This window comes from Cryptococcus depauperatus, chromosome 4 (assembly GCF_001720195.1).
Source record: "Cryptococcus depauperatus CBS 7841 chromosome 4, complete sequence".
Classification (NCBI taxonomy): Eukaryota; Fungi; Basidiomycota; class Tremellomycetes; order Tremellales; family Cryptococcaceae; genus Cryptococcus; species Cryptococcus depauperatus.
In genome coordinates, this window is record NC_089471.1 from 1,299,520 (window position 1) to 1,322,383 (window position 22,864).

Genomic DNA, 22,864 nt, shown 5'->3' on the forward strand with positions numbered 1-22,864 from the left:
AGATCTCTACTTTTGAATGGGTAAAGTTTGTAACCAGCTTTACATAAATGAGTAGATTATTACTGTAGATTATCACCCAAACGACCAAATATCAATCTCAAGGCTGAAACAAGCATTTTGCGGCTGCTCCAAGAATTATCTAGCATGATGCTTCTCAAGGCCCGGAAAAAATTAAGTTTGTTAGAACTTACGAAGGCTTCTGAGGTGATTCAGGAAGAGGAATATTTTGGGGTTGCACTATCATTTTACGAACCGGTCGGAACGAAGGAAGAGCTGCCTTCAATCGTATCTTTTCCTTTCTAATAGGTGGAAGAGCAGAGTTACTTGTGGGTAAATCCTTGGACAAAGCTGCTTTGCTGCCTGGTGCCGCAGATCTAAGAGGTACAGACTTGCTGGTAGTAACAGATTTCACTGCACGTATCTCAGTAGGGGCAGCGTTGATCTTTATCTTTGGGGACTTGGAAACAATGGTCTTGGCAATAGACTGTGTGCCAAAGGTGCCCATTGTCTTAGTAGTTGGCGCCTGCTCAGAGGAAAGCTTACGGCTTTTGGAGTTCTTGGATATTGTTCCTGAAGTTGCAGTTGCTTTTAGTTCTCCTTGAATGGCTCCTTTTCTCTCGTGTGGAATGGAATGAATAGTAGAGTTTGTCATGCTGGTGGGCTTGAAAGTTTTGCGAACAATCGGAACAGGAGGCTTAGTAGATTTAGCCTTTGGAACAGGAGGCTTCTTAGCGAGCACAAGCTTGGGTTCAAATTTTGTGTTGACGATAGTCATTGGCTTGGAAGCCTGCTTTACAAAAGCAGCGGATCTTGAAGAGTGTGGAGACGTGGCAAGCGTGTTGTTTGAAGAAGATTGATGAGTCATAGTTGTCTTTTCTTCTAGTGAAGCATCATAGTCATCTGGCGCATTTGTTGAGCAGTGTAGCTTCAATGTACTCAATGCCCTGCATCCGATGTTAGTCATGGAAGCGCTCCTAATAGTGTTATGAGATTGAAAACGAACTCAACAAGCTCCTCAGCTTTATCTCCTGGCATTTCCGTACTGTCCTGGAAATTCTCTTCTATTATCCTGTCAACATGCTGATTTCGATTCTCGTGATTGTCTGATCGAGGGCTTTCAGGTAATGCCACACTTCTCGCAAGAAGCAAAATTTCTTCTTGCTCTTTGCGTCTCTCCATTTCGGTATCATCTGCAACAGTTGACTTTTCCTTGGGATAAACCTCTTGCCTAAATTGAGAAAGTGTATCCATTGGTTCAAGGGGCATGGCCTGTGGTAGCGAAGAAGGGTGAGATGTAATTGAACGAAGAGAAACCTTCACAAAGAGTCAGCTTACATTAATCCGATGTATCGCAATTTGACGATAAGAAATAGCTTTTATTGCTTACTGTTACGGGTTCCTTCAAGCTAGACATTACTTCAATTTAAATTTTAACTAACGATATACTGATTACTCACTTCGCTGTCCCACGACCGGGATTCGACGCTGTTCTGTTGCTTCCAGGTATAGGGAGTCTCGCTGCAGGTTTCAGTCTCCCATGCCCCTTTGAAGAAGCTTTCTCTACAAGCAAGAGTGTCGAGTTTTCTTCCTCTGCAAGGGGACGCCTTATACGTTCAGGAGGAGCCATTCTTCTGGGTTTTTCAGTAATCTCTTTTTGGACTTGATCTGACCATTGACTGTTTAAAATGGGACGAATTGGCTTCGAAAGCGATGGAGGTTTTGGATTTACTGCTCTTGATTGACCAAGATTGATCGCGGCCGCAGACAGGGTGGATACGGAATGAGAATTAAGAGAAATCCCTTTTTGATCTTTGGAAAAGATGTATTCTGAAGCGGTAATACATGGGTGAAAAGGTTCGCTACCTGTATCGGCGGATGATAAATGTTTGGCATTGAAGATGTCCTGAGCAGGAAAGGGCCTGCAGATTAAGTCCGCATTCGTTTTATGTGTAGCATTGCGGAGAGGTTTCTGATTACCGGTGGCGGTGTCCGAGTCGTTAAGAGGGGGCATTTTCCTTACTACGGCATGGCCTGCATGATCTCTGAGCTTTGATGAACCGGCATTATTACGAGGTATGTCGAGATACCTCTTGATGGTGGGAGAAAGTTGTGTAGAAAACCTATGCTATATAAACACACATACGAATGCAGCGAAGAGAAACTTACTCGTCGATTCTTTCTGACCATCTGTTGGCAAAAATTCCCCAAATTTTTTTAGCAATCTTTCTGACTTCAGCGTCTCTATCTGCTGCCATCTTTTTCATGCAATCTTCGAGAATATTAAGCCATTTATCAGTCCATAATTCCTCTGGCCAATCTGATAACGCCCTCTCGATTCCACCTGCACTCCCTTTTCTGCAGCTTGTAGCATTGTCTGATAGGCCAATTTTCAGCCATGTCAACAATTGAGGTAACGGGCAGTATAAAATTATTGTTATCAAACATTTTTCGGCTCTACGGATTATGACTTTGTTTGGTCGGCCGAGTAGAGTCAAAAGAGGTTCAAGATATATTGGTATTAGGGGTTTGAAGGAAGTGGCCAAGCGAGGGGCAAAAGTTTGAAGGAGGTCTGTCGTAGCACCAGAAAGCCTTCCTCTGTCCGAGAGTAGCTAAACCAATATCAGATACAATCGAAATTTTTGTTGACAGCACTGAACGCACACATCTGACAAGCTTTCCTCCTACTCCTCCCCGTCCAACACCTTCGACAAAAGGTTCTCTATGTTTGTATCCTCCTCCTCGTGTCACCGCAGAAAACCTAAGAATGGCTTTCTCAAAGTTCTCCCAAGTGTCTTCCTTCTCCTCTGGTTGAAGGGCATATGTCAGGTTGTCCAGTTCCTCAACCAAGTTGCGGGGGGTAGGACACTGAGATACGTTAGTTTGCTAGCTGCAACCAGCGAACAAAAATGAACAAACGGATATCTTGCCGTCTGAAGGGATAGATGGTCCCATGAGTGTCATTCAGTGGCTGGTTTATATACTGAATATATACAAATGATAAATATTATAGTTGTTTACAAAAAAGCAGACGCGTGAACAAAACAAACAACGGAATCATTTCTTACAAGCATATGATGTCACGTGACTATTATCATTCTTCATAAGATGTAATTCAAGATAATTATAGACGATATAGAAATTTTGAAACTATATCAACAAATGAGCGGCCATGGAAAAGAAGCAGTACGGCTGTGTGAGCGTATTGTATGCCAATCTTTCGGTCTGGTTGTCGCTGTGAGTATACTAGCCATGTACTTTGCCAGAGCTGACTGAGAATCAGAGAGTTGCTTCAACTTTGCTTAACCGTGGTCGACTTCCCGTTCCTGCAATTGCTCGCCTGGCTGGGATGTCCCCTATGACAGTCATGGCCTCACTTCTCATCCTTATGCAACACAGTTTGGTCCAAAGTAGCGGAGCCAGCACGAAAGACACAGGTGAGGAGGAAGAGTACGAATTTGTGCCTCAAGAATGCATGCTGCGGCTCAGATGGGGCCGTATACTTACCATTACTGCAGAGAGATACGATAACGCTGTAAGCATATGAAATCTGCGGACTCTCATTGAAGCTTATTGTCGTTTGGTCAATAGGCTGTGGAAGTGGTGAGACAAATCATGCTGTATGGCCATCTTCCAATTTCAGAACTTATATCTGCCTGTGGAGACTCCTCTAATACGCAGAGTAAGTACGGATATTCAATGATGGCAAATAACTAATAGATAACAGAATCGGAAGCTATCATAATGTCAATCATCACTCTACTTCAAAATAATTTTCTATGCACCACTGACCCGGATCAGCAAATACTCGAATCGGAACATATCGCTCGACGTTTTGCTGTATGTTATTATAAGGAATTCCAAGATCTCTGCTGATTTTTATGAAGCAAATCAAAAGACGTACAGCTCAATCAAAAGGATCCTCGCTCTTGTCTGCCAACGACATCCAAAACTGTTTACTTGAAGCCACCCATGAAACTCGCGTACATCTTCACTCCGTCTGTATCCCTTCCCGTGCCCTTATCAAAAGAGAAAAGATGGAAAAGGAAAAGAAAAACAGGAAAAAAACGAATCAAATATTGAATCAAGAAGAATACAGCTATGATCTCAAAAAGGATATCCACATCCGCATTAATTACGATCGTTATGGTGTCTTAATTAGGAATGGGCTCATTGCCAAAGCAGCGGAAGACAGATGGAACCAAGGTGCCGGCATTGTCATGCGTGCGGCTCTTGAAGCTTCACTCTCAGATACATCTTCACTCTCAGACGATAGAACGCATGATCCTGTTAGCCTTAACTCTATTCTCCCTAAAATTCCACCTTCATCTGGTCCTCTTCTTTTGGCTGGTATCAGCGCCTCTTCCAAAACTTCGGTTCCCGATCTTGTTCGCTCTTACTTGAGTATGATGGCAGGTGAAGACCATTCGGCCGGTACTGGGGTCACATTCTTGAGCCGGGAAGGGTCAACCAACCCGATGTATAGAATTGAGATTGAAAACATCTGTGCCAAACTGAGAGAAGGCGTTGTAATGGATATGGTACGCGAAAAATTGGGTGACAAAGCAGCTCGTGTGTTGGAAGTTGTTCGTCGTAGTGCCAAAGCATTTGAAACAACCGTTAGTTTTTGGTATTACCCGCTTCGTTGTATGCCACTGACCATTTCTTAGATCCGTGATTGTGCAATGCTGCCGCTCTCTACTGCTCGTTTTCATCTCGCCTCTCTACAAAGACTCTCTCTCATTGAAACACAGGAAGTTCCAAAAACGGGAGCTAAAATAAATCCGTCCAAGGGCCGTCCTGTTGGTTCAGTAGGAGCGGATTACCACCTCTGGGCAGTTGATATGCCCCGTGTCTATAGTGTTGTTCTGAGCGGAGTATACAAAACCCTTGGAAACATCTTACAAAGACGCCACATAGAAATAGAGAGACGAAGGTTAGTGTTGGCCCGAGAAGATCGAGTCAAGCTATGCGAGGGAGGAAGGGGCTTATTACAGCTCAAAGACCAAGAAGAATTGGCTGAATTAGACGATGCTTTGAATAAATTGACGTTGGCTGAATTAAGAAGTGAACTTGTGGTGTTTGTGCTGAGGGATTTGCCAGGTTGGCCAGGAAAAATATGACACTGAGTCGCTTCATATTATCAACGGAGGCTGATGCTTTTTTCAAGGATTGATCAGCAAATTGGCTACAAGTTGGTCAAACGCTACATATGTATGCATTTACTGTGATTGTGCTGCGAGCCACCAAAACAAAATTCGAGAAAGTTACATATTGCGTTCTTGACCCCATCAATCCACTGGTTGAGAATGATCAGTCTCTACAGAGTATAACTAGGTTACGTTATCTTTTGAGTATCCAATGAGTCGTTTCCTGTGGCCAATCTGGTAGATAAGTATTTACTCGGATTGAGTACTAGGGTTTGGGTGAGAGCTACAATTACTCGATTCTTCATTCCTTTTTTTACGGTTTTCGGTATTCCTTCTTTCTCTACTATTTCAATACTCATGTCAAGAATGGGGTACGGTGGAAGGTAAGGTAAAGGCTGGAGTTGATAGTGATTAAGTGTCTCCGACTTTAGACTAATGGTTAACAAGAGATAGTAACAAGATAATGGCTTGTGAGATGCTATTTATAGTTTTGACTTGTGAGTTGAAGTATGATAAATTACTGGAAGAAAAAACCAACAACCAAGAAAGTATTAATATTTATATCTTGCCAGAAAGGCTCGACCAGAGGAGGCTGGCTAAGTACTGCGAAAGATTGGTAAGACTTTTAAAAAGGAAAAATAGATGAGCGGAAGGGAAACAAGATAATCAATAAGTTGATAAATCAATTAGAAAAGAAAGAGAATATGTTAACTACAATCTTGACTGAATTATCAAATAAATTATCCAGAATGAATTAATTACAAGAATAAATAATTAACCCAAAGCCTTATTCATCACAATATGGCAGTAGTTAATTTACCCACAACAAAGTGTTTATCACTACACTCACCTGTTCCTGCTGTAATACACTGTTCGCGATTGCCTCTAGACAGAGCTTGTGGCAAGTGGTTAACTGAGAAACGCAGCACATGCAAGCTTGGATATAGCATGTAGGCAATTCATAACGACGAGGTACACGATATATACACAGTTGGTCGCTGTGTTGGCAGATCTCTGCGGCTTATCTCTGCGACTTGATATATCTCTCTCCCCTTCGACCCATCCCTTACCGTCGCTCCTTCACCCAAAACTCCAACACCAGATAACTCAACAGAGTAAACACTGCAAAAACAATGGCAAGCAACGTCGTGTCTGGCCACCAAAACGCCTGTGCATGGAATCCAAAAGAGCTAAGGACTGCAATCGTCGTCAGTAAAATTGCGATCTTGCGGCAGAAAGAGGACACACTCGTAGCGCTTGGAACCTGAATGTCCAATCCAAACTTCCTCTCGACTAGCTGAAGGTACCGGAGCTCGTTGACAAGAAGGGCTTCGTAGCCAGCATGGAAGAAGGAAGTAGTGAGCATCCATTTGAGGCCATTGGGCACCCGGTCATAATTCATCAGAAGACCTGCAAACAAAAGACTGTTCCAAAGTCAAATACATGAGCTTGAAATTACCACGGCATGGATCAAGCGACACACTTGTAGAGCATCACCAAGCTTCCCAGCAGATTCGCGACGCCCAGGTCGTTGAGAGCAACGCCCAAGAACAGCACTACACTACTCGCGGACAGGTTGAACAACACAAGCGTCATAAGGAACTTCCAGAAGGCTGAAACGGATGGATTGAGACCAGCAAGTCCGTACACGATGGACCCAAGAATGAAGGGAGGGATGACACGGAGAGGGATGATGTCGAAAAGTACTTTGGCGAGGAAGTAAGAGATTGGCAAGTAATAGCCATTCGCTCTGTAGCCCACATGGTTAGCTGGGATCAAGTAAGATGCGATATAGCCATCGAGAGAATAGAAGACTGAATAAAAGAAACTGAAGTGTGCTCACCTCTCGCGCATGAAGAGCAGTCTCTCGCTGGCGAAGATGCCCAAAGAACTCAGACAAGAGAATCCAAAGAGCGACAGTATGAACAAGAACAAGCCGAGACGATTCCTTATAAAGAATCAGTGTTCTTGAATCAATCCTCAAATCAAACACAAGCACGTACTGGAAACCTGGTATATCGCTTGTGACTTGATAAAAGAAGAAACCACAGAGGAATGCAGCTAGAACAGCTACTGCGTAGTGTGTAGCCATCAAGAGTGGGTTCCTGGTGCGTCGAAATCAATGAGTCATCACACATCCCGGGTTTATGGAGCAGTTGCGTGAGAAACCAACGGCCTAGGACTCACCTGTATAGATTTTTGAAAGCTCTCCCACTCAGCAACTTGAGCTGTGTACCAAAACCAGCCCCTTCATACCCCTTCATCAAACCAGTCTCTTCCTCCACGTTCCTACCATCTCCGAGTCTCCCGTCAGGATCCTCACCATTCTCGATCCTCGATATTTCTGCTTCCACAATCTTTGCATCGTCACTCGCTCTAGAGGCCAACACAAGCGAAGCAAGCTTTTCGGGAATCCGTGGAATAGCCTCAGCAATAGGAGTTGTAGGTGTTAAAGACAGTATATGCGACGGGGCAACAAACGCACCCAGAAGTCTGTGAGCTTTGTGTTTGATCTCGCCGACTATATTGTCTCGCTCATTTGTTGAATGATCACTGTTACCTTCGTATAATGACTGAGAACCGGATGCAGGCGCAGATATACTTCCGAATCCAGCTTCTGCATCGCCTCTCTCAGCACTTGTTCCTCCGTTTCCATTAATTCTCTTTGTCCTGCTCTGTCGATGTTCTCCCGTCGTTTCAACAGTCAGATCGATGAGATAGTCAGCTATATTATATCCATGTGGACACACATGTCCAAGATCTTCGAAATGACCCTGTGCTTTTCTCATCTCTCCAGAATACACAACTTGCCCTTTTGCCAGAAGAAGAAGGCGGTCGAAAAGATTGACAATGTTGGACTGCGGCTGGTGAATGGTAAAGATGACGGTCCTCTTGAAGGTTTGGGCAAGCTCCTTCAGCGACGAAACGACATTGTAGGCGTTGTAGGAATCCAATCCCGATGTGGGTTCATCGAGGAAAAGGATTGATGGACCCGTGACAAGCTCGCAAGCAATAGATACTCGCCTCTTCTCACCGCCCGATATACTCCGTTTGCCGGACTCGCCGATTCTAGAGTCTTTGATGCCCAGAATACCAAGCTCGTTCATCGTTTCCAATGTCCTAAATACCTTTGCCTCGTAGCTCATCTCTTTTGGCAAGCGAAGAAGGGCAGAAAACAAGACAGCTTCGTAAACTGTCAGGGTCGAAAGAAGAGTATCTTCTTGGTCGACATATCCCACTACTCGTCTGAATACTTTTTCATCGGTAATTGTGCGACCGTTGAGATACATCTTCCCTGCTACAGCACCCTTCTTCTGTTTTCTAGCCAGAATGTCCAACAAAGTACTTTTCCCTGCGCCGCTAGCCCCCATGATTGCTAGCAATTCCCCAGGCCGGACAGTACCGGTAACATGAGATAGAAGCCTTGAGCCGCTAGCCAAAGAGTAATTGATATTGGAAAAGTGAAGAGTAGCCGGTACATGATCCGACATGAGCTTCGCAGCCTCTTCCTCCGGAAGGTGCACGCCAACGAATCCTGATGATTGTCGTGTTGCCCTGCTGAGACACCAAAGCACTAAAAAAAGTAATTCAGCGGCATGCAATTGATAAAAAGGATCAACACTAACAGAGGCAGGCCAGAAGAAGAATGATACCAGTTAAAAGTGCACTGACAGCCATCCATCCACCCTCGCCATTGCTACCTGACTCAGGGGGGACATAGCCGGGCACCATACTGTAGTGAAGACACTCGCCAGACTCGCAATTCAATGTGATGGACTTGTCACCAAAGATGTCATTGATGAGCTGATTCATAGCGGGTTCTTCGAAAGAACAACCGTTGCCTGGTTGGCATGAGAAAGACCCTGGACCTTTGACCTCCTCAGCTAAAAAGTCATCAATGTCTGCAATAGAAGCATCAGCGTTTGCTATTACCACAACCTAGGCAGAAACATGCAGATACTGACTGACTGAGCCGTTCTCACCACATAGAAACCTTCCCGGGATACACGAGCACAGAATCGATTGACACTTGTAATTTACCTGGCTTTCAGCTCCCCCTTTCAAATCCCATTCACAATTATCCAGCTCGCAGTGGAAGCTCTCAATGCTATCAACCCAGAACTGAAAGTTGCACGTCCCCTGCTCGACTGGTACGGGATCGTCTAAGTTTGGCTGATTAAAGAGGAAAAGTGAAGACGACGAGAAGGTGGAGTTGATAAATGGATGTGATTGGCAAGAAAACGTGACCTGAGGCAACTTGTTGTCAGGAATGGTATCGATGATCTTCCGATCTGAACCTGATCAGCTCCAAGTACAGATACCCGGTGAAAGGCGCATACTGGTCACATCGCACACCTGGAAATTCCTTTCCACAGCCAAACCACCTTTGTAACAGACCATGTCGCTTCCACTACCATTGCCGCTATTTTCTACAGGCGCATCCATTTGAGACGAAAAAGAAGCACAAACATGGTCGATGTTGCAGACTAAGCCAAGACCAATTATCGATTGAAGCCAGGTTTACAAAACACAAACGTACCGTTACAATTAATACCTCCCCAGCCATCTTTGCATTCGCAAACCTCGCCATCTGGCCTCGGATACCTTTCATCGCCATCCGAAAGACCTCCACAGACTAGTGTCTGGTGTCAGCGGGACTGCTCTTGAGTTGAGATGTTGACACTTGCGAGGAGTCAAGCAATCCTGACCACCGAAACCAGGTGGACAACGACATTGGCCATCGTAAGGGTTGCATTCTCCAGAATTGCCGCAGCTGAACGCCGGAAGTAAGCAGTTGAAGCAAGGTGGACAGTTGTCTGGCCGATCGCCTGGATTTCCCGGTCGCTGCCTAGGAGGCATCTACATTGGCATAAGTGGCTGCGGAAAGATATACAGTTGTTTCTATGGGCCTCACCAAGCTGTAGTCATCCTGGTCGCTGATTGAGGACCTTGTATTAGCAAGCTCTGGAACCTGGGCAGAAGAGTGAGAACGCGAAAGCGCAGAGGTCGCTGAGAAGGAGAGAAGGGTCAGCACAAGAAGAGGATATGAACCCATGGTGGCAAAGAATGCCGTTGCGCTGATACTGGCGGATAGTCAAAGATGCTTCTGCTGGCTTTAGAGTCAAGATTGAAAAGTATTTTGAATCAGATTAGATAATGAATAGTTACAAAACGATTCTCGCATATTACTGGAAACGGTCAGCCGTTAATTTACGTAACAGATCATCAGGAAGCTGGTGGAGGCAGACCTTCCAATACTCATCTTTCATTTGGACAATTCTTTCTGATGCTTTGCATTTCATTTTGATACTTTATTGTTGTACATACATGTACATACACTCTACTAATTTGGGTTTCTCCAAACTGGAATAGCTGGCACCAGACACCGCTCACTCGACAACATCCGCAACAAGATCGTCCTCAGTTCCATCGGGCACATACTGTTTGTCCCCAACAACGTCAGCAGCACGAAAAGCACTGCGACTCCTACTGGATTGGTTCCTGTGCTGGTTATGAGCAACAGTCCTTCCTCGGCCCTCCTCTTCCTCATCTTCCTCCTTCACCACGGCGGGCCTACCCGTTCTATTGACAGGAGGACTCGCTTGTGGGCACGTCTGTCCGTCCAAGTGAGAGACCTCTTGCCAGGGGCTTCCAAGAGAGACCGGATTGCCAGAGGAGGAGATAGCAGCAGGAACGTAGGACACGATATATCCCAACTTGCCAGGAGGGTTTGCTCCCAGGCAATGGAGACAGGTAAGCTCTGGGTACGCAATGTATGCCTGTGGAACAGTTTTTTTAGAGTCATCCTGGAATGAAGGGAGAGTGTGCTTGTCTCCAGAGATGGATATGGAGGAGAAACCTTGGGTGATTGCTTCGGCCGATGTGCTATGGATAGACGTTAGATAATTGCCGTGATTCAGAGGCGCAATCGTGACATGATTGCTAGAAGCTCACCTTTCTCTTTCCTCTTGAGCCGTTGCCTGAGGAGGCATCCATGGCCTCAAAACATCGCCTGTGAGCCGCTCGCCGTTTGGCAGGGTCAGACTAGGGTTGCCCGTACCACTGCCATCTACTGACGAAGGGCTGTAGGCGGGATGCCAAATGATGGTGGGAAAGCCTTTTGCGGTTGTTGGTGACTGAGTCATTTCTTAGTTGCTGAGAAAGTAGAAAAGATAATGCAAGAAGAGAAACAATCATTCAATTTATATATTGAGGTTTCCGCCAAAAGTTAGCATCTCCACCAGCCACGGTTACTTTCGGACCGGATCACGTGCTATCTCATTGTATATTATGTAAGCAAAACTCTTTACAACTAACAAAGCGTGATGTTTACAAATAATTCATCTTGTACATTTACACCTACAACAGAACCATTTTGAACAGTAATGGACTCTCCGCTACTACCAGTGCTTTCCAAGTTTGACCGAGATGGACGAGATGAGCCTATGCTTTCCCTCTCAAACATGACAATCGGGTCTGACGATGATGAAGCTCGCGATCCGATATCGCCGTCAAAGAATCCATCGCTACTCTTGGATGCGCGAATAGGCTCCAAGACAGATGATCTAGGCGTAAGAGAGCAAGAGCTGGAGTCTGCACTTCCACAGCTTGCGAAACCGCGCTTTTCATTGTTTGCCCCTCATCAAGGTCATGATGATTTGCCGTCATTAGACTCAGAGACTAGGGAGGATAAAGCTGGCTTTGCTGCTGATAAGACAAGGGAAGAGGCAACCGAATACCCAGAGCGTGGCCTGAAAGGCTACGATGAAGGGGAGAAAGACAAACAGCAAGCGCAAGGGAAAGAGAGGGCGCTGAAGGAGGGATTATATCAGCTGCGGGAATTCAACGAAGCGTTTGATGTCTTTTTGGAAGCTTTGAAAAGCTCGCGTGAGCACAATGAGGTAGGTTGGTGCTAGCTAGTTTACATTGTATGACTAACCAGTCACTCAGAGACTATCGATAATGGTGAAGCATACCTCTGCATTGTTAGACCAATACACTGCTCTACTTGGTCAGGCTCAGCACACACAGAGGTTGTTGTCAGATCCCAAGTGGACTGGGAGCTCAGATGTAGGTATTTGATGTGGCTGAGTCACTCAGGGGGCAGGCTGACTTGGATTGGCTGTAGGACGCCCCATTGGCCCTATCACAAGCAACGGCTGCTCGGCAGTAACGGCCATAGTCTTGTCAGGGTGGATGTTGCCGGGACCAATTGGCAAATGAGCCTGCAGGCGTGTTATTCTACAAGTCGGCTGGAACTACGCGGGAGGTGTATAATGCGCACCTTTGCAACGGCATTGATTCATGCTAGTGTCTGAGATCCTGGTCCTGAAATCTTTATAAGTCGCTTGCTCTCCAAGTCATCGTTAATACGCAGCATGTTTCCCATTCTACATCGTTCATGACTCCACGTCTATCACCAATTGTGTACGGTACAAACCTATGGCAGATGAAATATCAATATTCATTGGTTAAAACTCAGTGAATTGCTTTCTCGCATGCAGCAGGATTCCAACTCAGCCTGGCTGCCCAAGATCACTCCAGACATCCTGAGTTGCCACTCATCACAAAACCTTTTGAAAACATGAAAGCGTGGCCAGAAAGAATGAAACAGTCTAGACGATAGCGGAATAGCATCAGAAACGACAGCAGCCGAGCAGGGATGATTGATGACTGATTCTGACGTTGTGGCAGCCTAAACCCAATCCTGGTTCCGTGAAGAAGCCATGTATTGCCTACTATGGGATCTGACATGGACAAGGGACGTCCATCCATTGGCGAGAAAAGCCGACATACGCCCCGACACGTTGAACATTCGCGTACATGTTGCCATCGCTTGCTAATTACCTACCCATGATACTTTGAACGACAAAGGTGATCTGAGTTGACGAGTCTACGGTCAAGCCATCGCTTGCATTCTCTTAACCCGGATTGCGACCTAGATGTACATTGGTGTTACCATCGTCTGCATCAGGAAACGGTTAGCGGAATGTTGAAGAGAGATCGTTTGTTGGCACTCTTGATATTGCACCGCACAAGTTCACATGCTTGGTTAGAGCGCGATGAAGAGCAAGTATTACCAATTTAGATATCTACACGATGGTTTATAAAGCATTCGATAGCCTCACGACAAAGAGCTTTTAATAATAAGAAGGCAGTTGGAACATGGACAAAGCTTGGAGAACGGAAAAGAGGAAGACTGGTGATTACACTGTTGCTTGAAGAGCTGTAATGTTTTATTAGTGGACAGACATTAAGATCTTGACTTGTGATATTGGTGATTACATTAAAGATGATTAGGGTGCGACTCTTGAATCGTCGCTTTACTCATTGCAAACATCCTCAACCCAACGAGACATCATCTCTATGAACAAATATATTACGTCAATACATGATGAAAGAAGACTGTTGGATGTAAGAGCCACTTTGATTGTGTAGTATACTCATTGCTTGATTTTCTCCGGTCAGTTTTGTGCCAGCAGCTCAGTGAACCATGTCAAGCGGCTTTGCTGTGTTATCTTGAGCTTGTATTTTGACTGATTCGCCAAGTTTTCACTGTAAAAAAACTACCGAGTTTCTAAACTTATAGATAAGGCTTGGAACCATGTTCTTGGAATTGCTTTGAGACAAGGATAAATGTACAATGCTCAGCCTAAAAGTCCACTGGTTGCATAGATAATCGCCGATACTTCTATGGCTACCATGATTGATACAGCCAATGAAAGTAGTCACTTCCAAGATTGGGCCGTTCATCAACAAGACCTGACATAGGAGTATGCTGTGGATGTGAAGATGAAGGAATTTTAGTTGTCACTGATGAGGTAGATCAGCAGATCCGTCTGTCTGATTCAATGCCAGCGTCTGTATCAAAATGGCATCCTCGGCCACTTACGACCTGCAGACACAAGTTTACTCTTGCATGGTTTCTTCCATTTTGTTGTCACCTTCCAACATGGTAGTCCAATCATCGCCCTCATTTAGCTTGACTTCTACTCCTGCCAATCCCATCTTCTCAGCATTGCCTCCCTTGGTAAGTATTGTGTCCATATTTGGGCCAACTCGAATGTGTCTTAAAAGATCAAGGCGCGCGTGATTGATGTTGATATCAGATTCTATCCAGGAGTAGATGAGGTGACTCGTGGGAGCGTGAGTCAGGTCGGGCACCTCTGCAGGAATATCAGCATCGTTAAATGGTGGTTCCGTTCATATACAGTCCTCGGAAAGAGGACGATTCAAGTGAATAATTTTCTCAACTTGCCAACGACACTTACCCATGCCGGTTTCATATTCACTTGTCTCTCTTCTTTTTTCTTCCTCAAGATCCGACAGCTCTTTTGGTTTTGGTCTCCCTGCTCTTCTTTCCGCCGTCAATTCCGCAATTCTATTGTCATGTCTTTTAAGATAGACTTCTGTTATCAACGCTTTTAAGGATTCAAGGGTAATGGGATTTTGGGACGAAAGGGAATAAATGAAAAATAATGGACGTTGAACTATACCCTTTCAGCATGAAGCAACAGAAACTAACAGAGAACACTTGCGCTTAACCGACTTTTGATCTTTTCTAACCTTGCCCTCTGACTTTAACTTTTCTATACGTAGTTGTACTCTTGTAAGTTGGGCGGCTGTAACAACTGTTAGATTGATCAAAAATCTGCCATAAGCACCTCAACCTTTTCTTGATCCAGGATGCAGACCCTCTTTGCCTTTTATTGTCTTTTTTGTAAGTTTTCTGTTGCTGGGCATATTGATTTTGAATGGAAAGATCCAGTTGGACTTTTCTTTTTTTTTCTAAAAAAAGATATATTAAAAGTGGAGGCTTAATTATTATTTTGTTTTATAACAAAAAGTGTTATTTAATAGTGTCATGCTTTCTTCGGTCAAATTCTTCTTTTTCTTTGAAAATTCATTTTCATCTATAATAGTGGGAGCTCTACACAAGTCTGTCTCAGCACTATGAAAATCCCGCCAAATTTCTCTGGAACTGCCAGAGCAAGGTTGAAAACTCACAGTACAAAGTATGTTTTCATCTCCTAGCAGACGGAGCTGAACTTGCTATAAAAGAGCCTATGTATTGTCTTTAACACTGCATACATCGTCTTTATCATTTAGAGATGATAAAAAAGACCATCGGTTACACACGTTTTCCATTCCCTCAATTATCAAAGCAATACCGTCCATTACCCTGCCATTTCCAAATAGAACAGCCTCTTTACGATCTGTACCTATCGTTGAGGGTCAAAGACAGTCTCTTGATCAAATCAACGAGATACTTGGAAGCCTCACAGAAGAACAGGGGCTCGACCGAGCCAATCAAGTATGGAATCTCTATTCCAATCTCAGCGCGACATACCGTCGGACAATTCCATTACTTACACTCCAACAAATTTGTCTTGCGATAATTCCATCCAAGGCCGAAATTCAGAACATCATTGGGAACCCAAGAACTAGAGATCCAGCATCTCTCAAATCTCATCGAAAAAAAGTCATGAGCTTGGCAAAGAATTGGGAAATCCGACTTCGGGCTGTAGCGCTTGATCTTCTCGTACACCCATCACTCAACGCATCAATGAAAGATTTGGCTCCCTCTGAGATGAGTATACCGGAAACCATTATCCTTAGTATGTCAAAACTGGCTATGTTGGGAGAAAAATCTGGCTGTGAAGCTATTTCGTTTGAGTTAAAGAAGAGATTTCCGAATCAGATCAAATCGCAGCAATGGGCATGGATGTATAACTTTTCTTTGCGGAGCGTCGTCCGTTGGCTCTATCTGAATGCTCATAGACAGAGCACAGCTCAAGGAGAGGTCAAAGAAGCAGTTGAGGCGTTGAGGCGACTCATCACGAGTATGCAGGAGCAAGGAATTGCAGCTAGTGAACAAACAGGCTTGGCTTTATTAGACACGAACCGATACATCTCCTTCTCTAGCAAGGATCCGGCAATCGTCAATGGTTTTAAAGAGCTCGCATACATTATCTTGGAAGGGGGTTATGGGATCAAACAGACAGCGTTTGGGTGGGTGGGATTGAAAGTTGATCTCCCCACTCAAGTGAAGCTTGCTGTTATCACACTTATCGGAGAGGAGAAGCGGCTATGGGAGATGGTTGCGGCGTATGAGGCTATGTACTCGGATAATGAGACTAGCGTTGAATTTGAACAAATGTCGGAGGCATTGAAGGGAGATGGGGAGGACGTACCGGCACTGAATATGATGACCGCCAAAGAACAAGATGAACAATCTAAGCGAGATTGGCTGGGTCGGGTTCGAGATACTACTCATGTTGTCGCTGAACCAGACAATACCATCGATCCCATTATGGATCGTAAATTTTCAAACTTTTTGTTACCGATTCCGTCCCCTTCCAGTATAATTTCTCATTTTGACGACGATCCATATCTACACATTGCCCGGTGTTTATCTAAAGCCTCTCCCGCCAAGATGTTCATCGACAATCGAGACACACCGTACAGTTATATCTTCAAAACCATGCTTTACTACGTTTGGTCTGATAAAGATGAGCCAGGAAGCAAGCAAGTCGGTCTCCACATCTTTAGAATCGCTCTTCGAGCCGCCCACTTAGAGCAGACAGATTTTTTCCGCCAACTTTTGCAGGAGGAACAACCGAATACTACATCCCCAACACTGATTGTCGATCCAAAGTGGTTTGAGGCAGCGTGGAAGATACTAAGACACAACAGTGGCAGGAACCGATCTGGATCATATTTCAAAGGGACCATAATGGAAGAGATTGAGGAGGCTCAACAAAGGCTGGAAGAAGAAGCTAGGATATTGAGAACAGTATTAGAAAAAAGCGATGAGGTTGAAAAGGATAAGAGGGTAAGTGATGTTTAACCTGTTGTATCTGGAATGTGCTGACAAAAAGGTAGTCTTTATCGACAGCACGCAACACACAATCTCGTTTAATATCAATACGGAAAAGCCTCTCTCAACTTGTAGGCGTAAAACAAACGATTGAACACAGCACAGCCCGTCTTACAGTTGCAAGGCGACGGAGAAGAATATCGAAAAGTTTACATGCCACAACACAACAGTTGCAGGAAGGAACTGTCGAGATAGATAACCAGGATGAAGGAAACGCGACATTAGAAAATGTGTCTCTCTTCAATTTTGTAAGATCAAGGGAGACAACAGCAGTTGCATGAATGCATAACATCTATATGACCATCTCAGGTTCATTGGCTGGTACTATTGTCAGAAGCAGATAGGCTTGCGGAGTAACTGGCACGCCTAACTAGGTGTCACGTAGCATAGTTCCATAAACATTCATGTTTATACTTTACCTTTATCCAATGCAATATCTATAAACGGAGTCAAATCCTTGACAACTATAAAAAGTCACGTGACTACCCAACGCCAAATCGTCATTACCTACACTGTAGACTTTCAAACATTATATATAATGTCAATTACTATTTTTATTTATTTCTATTAGTAAAATACGGTAACAAAGGTCAATGGGATTGCTATAGACGCAGGCAATACTCCTGGATGGCCATTTCCCTTTTTTTGTCGCCTCTCAAACAACTCCTCCGGTCCTCATCAATATGGCTAATCCAGCTTCTCTATCCCAACTAGCAGACCCCATATCTCTGGGCAGAATACAGATTCTTATTACTCCAGTTCATCTTCCAGACAACTCTTTACCTTCGCATATCTATGAATCGTATGTCTCGCTCATCGGAAAACATCAGACACTTCGAGGAGATGAACTCTCCCGGCCGCTCAATCCTTCAATCTCCAGAGTTCACTCCTCTGCCCTAGGTGGCAGCTCCAGCACAGGAGATGGTGACACAGCGCTTAGATTCTTTCCGAAACCCTCTGGAATAGGCATGTCAGCATCAAAAGCTGCGAGCTCCCATCACGTTCATCTTGGCTTTACTCAGTCACCTCCAGCTCGGCATACCTATCCTCTTTCACTACTGCGAATGGCAGATTTTCCCTTGATTGTCCTGGGTGTTGCTATAGAGGATGACGGGGAGAAGAATGGGAATGGTCTGGGTGTAGACGATAAAACCAGCATAGAGGATGCGATCACGCCCACTGCACCAACTTTTCAAGAGAACATGACATCCGACCGTCCTCTAATCTCACCACAGCAGGTGTTCCAAGATACTCTTACAGAGATCTTCCCACCTGATTCGTCATTTCCTATTGTCAAGCGATTGCTAATGGTGCCCCGGCAGTTACCTGGAACGCCAACATTATCTAAAGGATCTACAAGCGCCGCAAAATATGAGTTTGATGGTCTGAATGGAATTGGTAGAAGCGAAATACGATGCGCGCCGATAGACGGAGTTGAAAATTGGGTGACAAGAGTGTTGGGCGAAGTAGTTGGTGATTTACTTGGTGAAATTGGTACCATCGTGAGCTTCTTCGTCCAAAATATTATTAAATGATACTAAATCGACACAGGCCACAGCATTAGAAACCCAAGTTGGCCTCCAAACCTTGTCTTCAACACTCCTTCCCTCCTTAAAGTCGACATCTCCGGGAGCTGGATTCCAAAACTTTACTTCACAGCGTTCTGCAACTCCTGGAGAATATCCATCTCGAGCAAACACTTTAACACCCACTGTACTCACTCACCCTACTTCAATCGACTCGAATGGCAGTAGAAACGTCTCGCTCGCTCGTTCACTTACACCGGGAGGAAGGCCAACGTCGGTGCAAGCATCTTCTCAGCCTCCAATGCGGAAGACCACTCTCTCACCTGCAGCACCTCAACCAATCCAGCCTGTTTCGTCTAACCCGTTCCGGCGGTCTACGGCTATCTCTTTGCCTTTTTCGCGGACCTCGTCCGCAGCCTCCACGAACTCGCAGCCTTCACAAACATCTTCATCATCCTTCTCTTCTAGTATCACTAGATATACCTCTGCAGATCTATCCGGTATAGCAGGAGGGAGATTATTAAAGCTTCTAGGTGACTTTTATCTCCTTGCTGGAATGTATTCAGATGCGATCAAGTGTTTTGATGAGAGTGCAGAGAGATGTAAGGCTATGGGTGATGCCCTATGGGAAGGGGTTGTTAGGGAGGGACGGGCTGTTGCAGGTGTAGGAGAGGCGTGGGAAGGTAGAGATGGCTCCGTGGGTGCTGAACCAAATCTGCTTTCTCTCTGAGAATTGCTTATCATCTGAATAGAACGTATCTCAATCATTCACTACGTCGCCTATACCAGCAGAGATCCTCTCTTATTACTTGTCTGCACTGGCATGTATATCTCGAGCTCCGGTACCATATCCTCCTTCAATCCTTTCTCCATCGCCACAAGCGGTGTCTGGCTCGCTCACATTCTTACCTCCTGTCTCGACAGATCTGGCCAGCATAGGCACAGGCGAGGGACTTTTGGCTCTGCTGTACTCAACTTTATCCCTTCGCATCAGTCACTTTATGCTTCTCATCTGGGCTTCCAGTGGCTGGGGGTCGATTGCCCTTTCATCTATCATGGCTCACACTCTTCCTCGCTCTTTTCCTCTTCCCTTAACATCTGACTTTGAAATCACCCCAGCCGCTCACCGCCGGCGTTTTCGCAATCTGGCGAATCTTTCTGCCCACTCTCAAATCACCCGAAACTCAATCTTTGCTCATGTTCAACAAGCCATAGGGCCTCATCATCGGGCCATGACCAAGCTTGAGCAGCTTGATTTGTATAAGCAAACAGTATGGCTTGCAAGATGGTTGGGATTGGAAAGAAAGGAAGCAACAGTGACAAGAGAGGTAATCAAGCGTTTAACTGAAGTTGTCGTAGAGAGAAGGCAAGAGATACACTCTCATCCCCAATTTCCTAGTCCAAGATCGACTCTTGTACCTTCGCGAGTTGCTGGGGATCCTCCCATCGGATTGGGATTGGATATACCTCTGAAATCGCAAACGGTGGCTGTCAGGAGAAAAGAAGTAACTGAAGGTAATTCTGGAATTGTGGCCCTCTTTCGTCGTGCAGCCAGTATCATGGGCATTAGACTTCTTCCTTCGACACCGAATATAGCTCGGCATTCTCTGATTAACGTAACAGATATCAGTGACAATAGTTTGCAAGACTTAGGCTTTGGTTGGCCAGAATTACAAGTAGAAATGATGAAAGAAGGTATTGCTGTTATGGAATCTTTACCTGATCATGCTGCTATCATCAAACTTTGCCTTTCAGCTCTCCACGGGTTACACTACTACCTGAATCATCAAACGCAGGGAATCTTGGCAAAGATGTATCTTTCTGCACTGGCAACAATTAGAAGAAGAGGTCTGGACTGTGACCAAATCCCCTGGTGGGTCCCAGGCAATATTGTGATGAGTTTGGAGGTTGCTAGGTGGGTCCTTGACATTCAATATCATGCTATCATTGACTCAAATATTTGGTAGCCTATCTCCAAACAAGATTCCAAACCAGCATTCGAAAGAAGAATTTATGGTAGAGAATGGTCAAAACGACCTCTTTTTGTATAATCCAAGAACGAAAATTTTAGATGGAGGGAAAATAATGCTGGTCTCAAACGAGCCAATAGATATCTTTGTGACTTTGAGAAACCCTTTTGCATTTAATTTGGATATTCAGGAACTGAACGTTTTGTAAGTCTCGGTTTGTGTTGTGGATATACCAGGGTAAGAAGTGACATTGTGAGCCAGGACTATAGGTGTTCCTCTCATCACTTCATGCATGCCTCTTGCTGTTCCTGCACTTGCAGTGCATACCATACGCCTTTCAACAATTGCTTCCACTCCCGGAACGCTTCAAATTCGCGGTGTCTCAATCCGTCTTGCAGATGGCTCTTCAACTGATGTTTTATTACCGGTCATTAACACCGAAGAACGACAACGTCGTCAAAAAAGATATTCAAAGTTCAAGCGAGAAAGTATCAAGTCCAAAGGTTCAGGTATGGACGCTAGAATTCACGCAATCAATCATGTTGCTGCAAAACAAAGTCTCCACGAGCTAGACGGGAAAGAACAATGGTTGGAATGTATGATTGTAGAACCATTGCCGTTGGCTTGGATTAAAGCTACAAGTTTAACTCATGGAGTTATTATGCTTTATAATGGTGAAAGGTAAGCTGTCTTCATAATCCGTGGCATGATACAAGCTCATTTGCTTTAGTTCTATCATCCACTTGACTCTTGAAAACAGCTCCTCAGTCCCCATTAATTTTATAAAACTTTCTTTTGATGATTCCACTGCTCATGAAGCTCATGCTATCGTCTCTGAGGGCGAGCTTACCCTTGAACAAGCATATGAGCTCGACTGGGACCAACAAAAAAGACCTGTATTCACTTGGGAAAATCTGGACAATTTGAATGATGGATTGTTGGTTCCATCAGGTGGCAGAGTCACCTTGGCTATCAGATGTTTTGGAAAAATTGGATGGTATTTTTTCTTCTTGACATGCTGCGAAGCGATATTGACTTGTAACTCAGCACGGATGGAGTCATACAAATTGATTACGGATCCATTGATATGCCATCCAGAGAAACATCAAACTACGACAACATGTCCAATATATTCCATACACGTCGCATCACTTTCCCCGTCGTGTTTACTGTATACCACACTATTGAATGCCATTCCCTTGATCTCACTTACCTTCCTGCCCACGACAGACATACTCATCATGGCAGCGATTACAACCATGAAAAGCAAACTATCGACAACGCTATCTACTCTGTCCTTGAGGAAGACAAGGATAAGAACGGCTGCTGTCTTTTGGGTCTCAACATGCGTAACACGTACGGCGTACCATTTGAGGTCACATTGACAAGAGTAAGCGAGGGTAAATCAACTGCTAGCGTGGAATGTACGAGACTGATTCCTCCTGGTGCCACTGAGCGGTGAGTTGTGCTGCAGAGCCCATCTATCGGATCTATGCTAAAGACCATTGGCGTCAAAGTATGCTTTTACCTATGTCTCGCCAGTTCCTTCCTTCAGACGTTATTTCTCAAGCAATTCCATCCCTTTCTGAGCGCCAGTACATAGTAAATAAGGATCAGAAATCGGCAGAAAGGGCATTAGTTGAGCGCGAGTTATTTTGGAGCCGTGAATTCCTGTTAAGGACAGTGCGAGCAACATGGAAAGAGGTATGTTTAAGAATATTTCCCGCATCTCCGAACTCACCATCTCTCATTGTCAGCCTGGTACTTTAAGATATGGGTCTCTCAACCTTCGGGGTCAACCTTTATCGCCAGATTTGCTTCCGATTTTAAAACCAGATACTGTGAATGTCAATATTCATTTGAAAACAAGGGATCGCGGATCTTTACAGGTGCATGCTATGAATTTTGTGGATTTAGTGATAGAGATTGTCAATAACACAGGTGAAGAAATATTTTGCAATTTATTCTGGTTGTGCGCTGAGAAGTTTAATCTATAGGATGTACATTTTATCCTCACATACATCTTGAGCCGTTACCTTCATCCTCTACAGATCATTCTTGGGCTAGTTTGAAACCCATTGTTCATCCAATATCGTCCAAACGCCACTCTTCTCCCCATAAAAACATCTTGTTTGATGGACTTGTGTCTTCTTCTCTGCCTTCGTTGAAACAAGGAGAAAAGACAACATACAAAGTTGGGATGATGTTCTTGGCGGTTGGAGAATACGGATTTCGAGCAGCAGTAGAGGAGTTCAACCCAGGCAATAAAGGATACTCAACACCGGAAAATGCTAAGAAAGTGTGGTTTTCCCCCTTGCTAAGTGTAGATGTTCTATAAAA

At 44.6% G+C, this 22,864-nt stretch overlaps 7 protein-coding genes across 7 annotated transcripts; 3 read left to right on the plus strand and 4 right to left on the minus strand.

Annotated features, from left to right (window-relative positions):
• Nucleotides 1-187: 187 nt before the first annotated feature.
• On the minus strand, nt 188-2,961 carry L203_103832 (uncharacterized protein; the record flags this gene model as incomplete). Its single annotated transcript, XM_066213224.1, has 7 exons — nt 188-944; nt 1,004-1,314; nt 1,388-1,406; nt 1,458-2,120; nt 2,167-2,609; nt 2,662-2,865; nt 2,917-2,961. The coding sequence occupies 7 exons, from the start codon at nt 2,959-2,961 to the stop codon at nt 188-190; spliced, it is 2,442 nt and encodes an 813-aa protein (XP_066069321.1).
• Nucleotides 2,962-3,159: 198 nt separating this feature from the next.
• L203_103833 (uncharacterized protein) lies at nt 3,160-5,120 on the plus strand (the record flags this gene model as incomplete). Its single annotated transcript, XM_066213225.1, has 6 exons — nt 3,160-3,234; nt 3,281-3,532; nt 3,589-3,679; nt 3,725-3,837; nt 3,885-4,616; nt 4,668-5,120. 6 exons carry the CDS (start codon nt 3,160-3,162, stop codon nt 5,118-5,120), a joined length of 1,716 nt encoding a protein of 571 aa, XP_066069322.1.
• A 1,093-nt stretch (nt 5,121-6,213) lies between these two features.
• Nucleotides 6,214-10,203, minus strand: L203_103834 (uncharacterized protein; the record flags this gene model as incomplete). The annotated part of the gene is made up of 12 exons (XM_066213226.1): nt 6,214-6,344; nt 6,396-6,571; nt 6,631-6,897; nt 6,991-7,095; nt 7,151-7,252; nt 7,335-8,721; nt 8,774-9,049; nt 9,113-9,439; nt 9,488-9,634; nt 9,688-9,783; nt 9,830-10,007; nt 10,063-10,203. 12 exons carry the CDS (start codon nt 10,201-10,203, stop codon nt 6,214-6,216), a joined length of 3,333 nt encoding a protein of 1,110 aa, XP_066069323.1.
• Nucleotides 10,204-10,537: 334 nt separating this feature from the next.
• Nucleotides 10,538-11,293, minus strand: L203_103835 (uncharacterized protein; the record flags this gene model as incomplete). Its single annotated transcript, XM_066213227.1, has 2 exons — nt 10,538-11,033; nt 11,103-11,293. 2 exons carry the CDS (start codon nt 11,291-11,293, stop codon nt 10,538-10,540), a joined length of 687 nt encoding a protein of 228 aa, XP_066069324.1.
• A 240-nt stretch (nt 11,294-11,533) lies between these two features.
• On the plus strand, nt 11,534-12,321 carry L203_103836 (uncharacterized protein; the record flags this gene model as incomplete). Its single annotated transcript, XM_066213228.1, has 3 exons — nt 11,534-12,049; nt 12,099-12,218; nt 12,277-12,321. The coding sequence occupies 3 exons, from the start codon at nt 11,534-11,536 to the stop codon at nt 12,319-12,321; spliced, it is 681 nt and encodes a 226-aa protein (XP_066069325.1).
• A 1,524-nt stretch (nt 12,322-13,845) lies between these two features.
• Nucleotides 13,846-14,891, minus strand: L203_103837 (uncharacterized protein; the record flags this gene model as incomplete). The annotated part of the gene is made up of 6 exons (XM_066213229.1): nt 13,846-13,961; nt 14,041-14,092; nt 14,136-14,314; nt 14,420-14,638; nt 14,687-14,770; nt 14,819-14,891. 6 exons carry the CDS (start codon nt 14,889-14,891, stop codon nt 13,846-13,848), a joined length of 723 nt encoding a protein of 240 aa, XP_066069326.1.
• Nucleotides 14,892-15,101: 210 nt separating this feature from the next.
• Nucleotides 15,102-22,862, plus strand: L203_103838 (uncharacterized protein; the record flags this gene model as incomplete). Its single annotated transcript, XM_066213230.1, has 13 exons — nt 15,102-15,163; nt 15,210-16,983; nt 17,034-17,276; nt 17,637-18,530; nt 18,580-19,251; nt 19,307-20,469; nt 20,522-20,728; nt 20,786-21,205; nt 21,255-21,521; nt 21,572-21,982; nt 22,042-22,228; nt 22,282-22,465; nt 22,522-22,862. The coding sequence occupies 13 exons, from the start codon at nt 15,102-15,104 to the stop codon at nt 22,860-22,862; spliced, it is 6,825 nt and encodes a 2,274-aa protein (XP_066069327.1).
• Nucleotides 22,863-22,864: the final 2 nt, after the last annotated feature.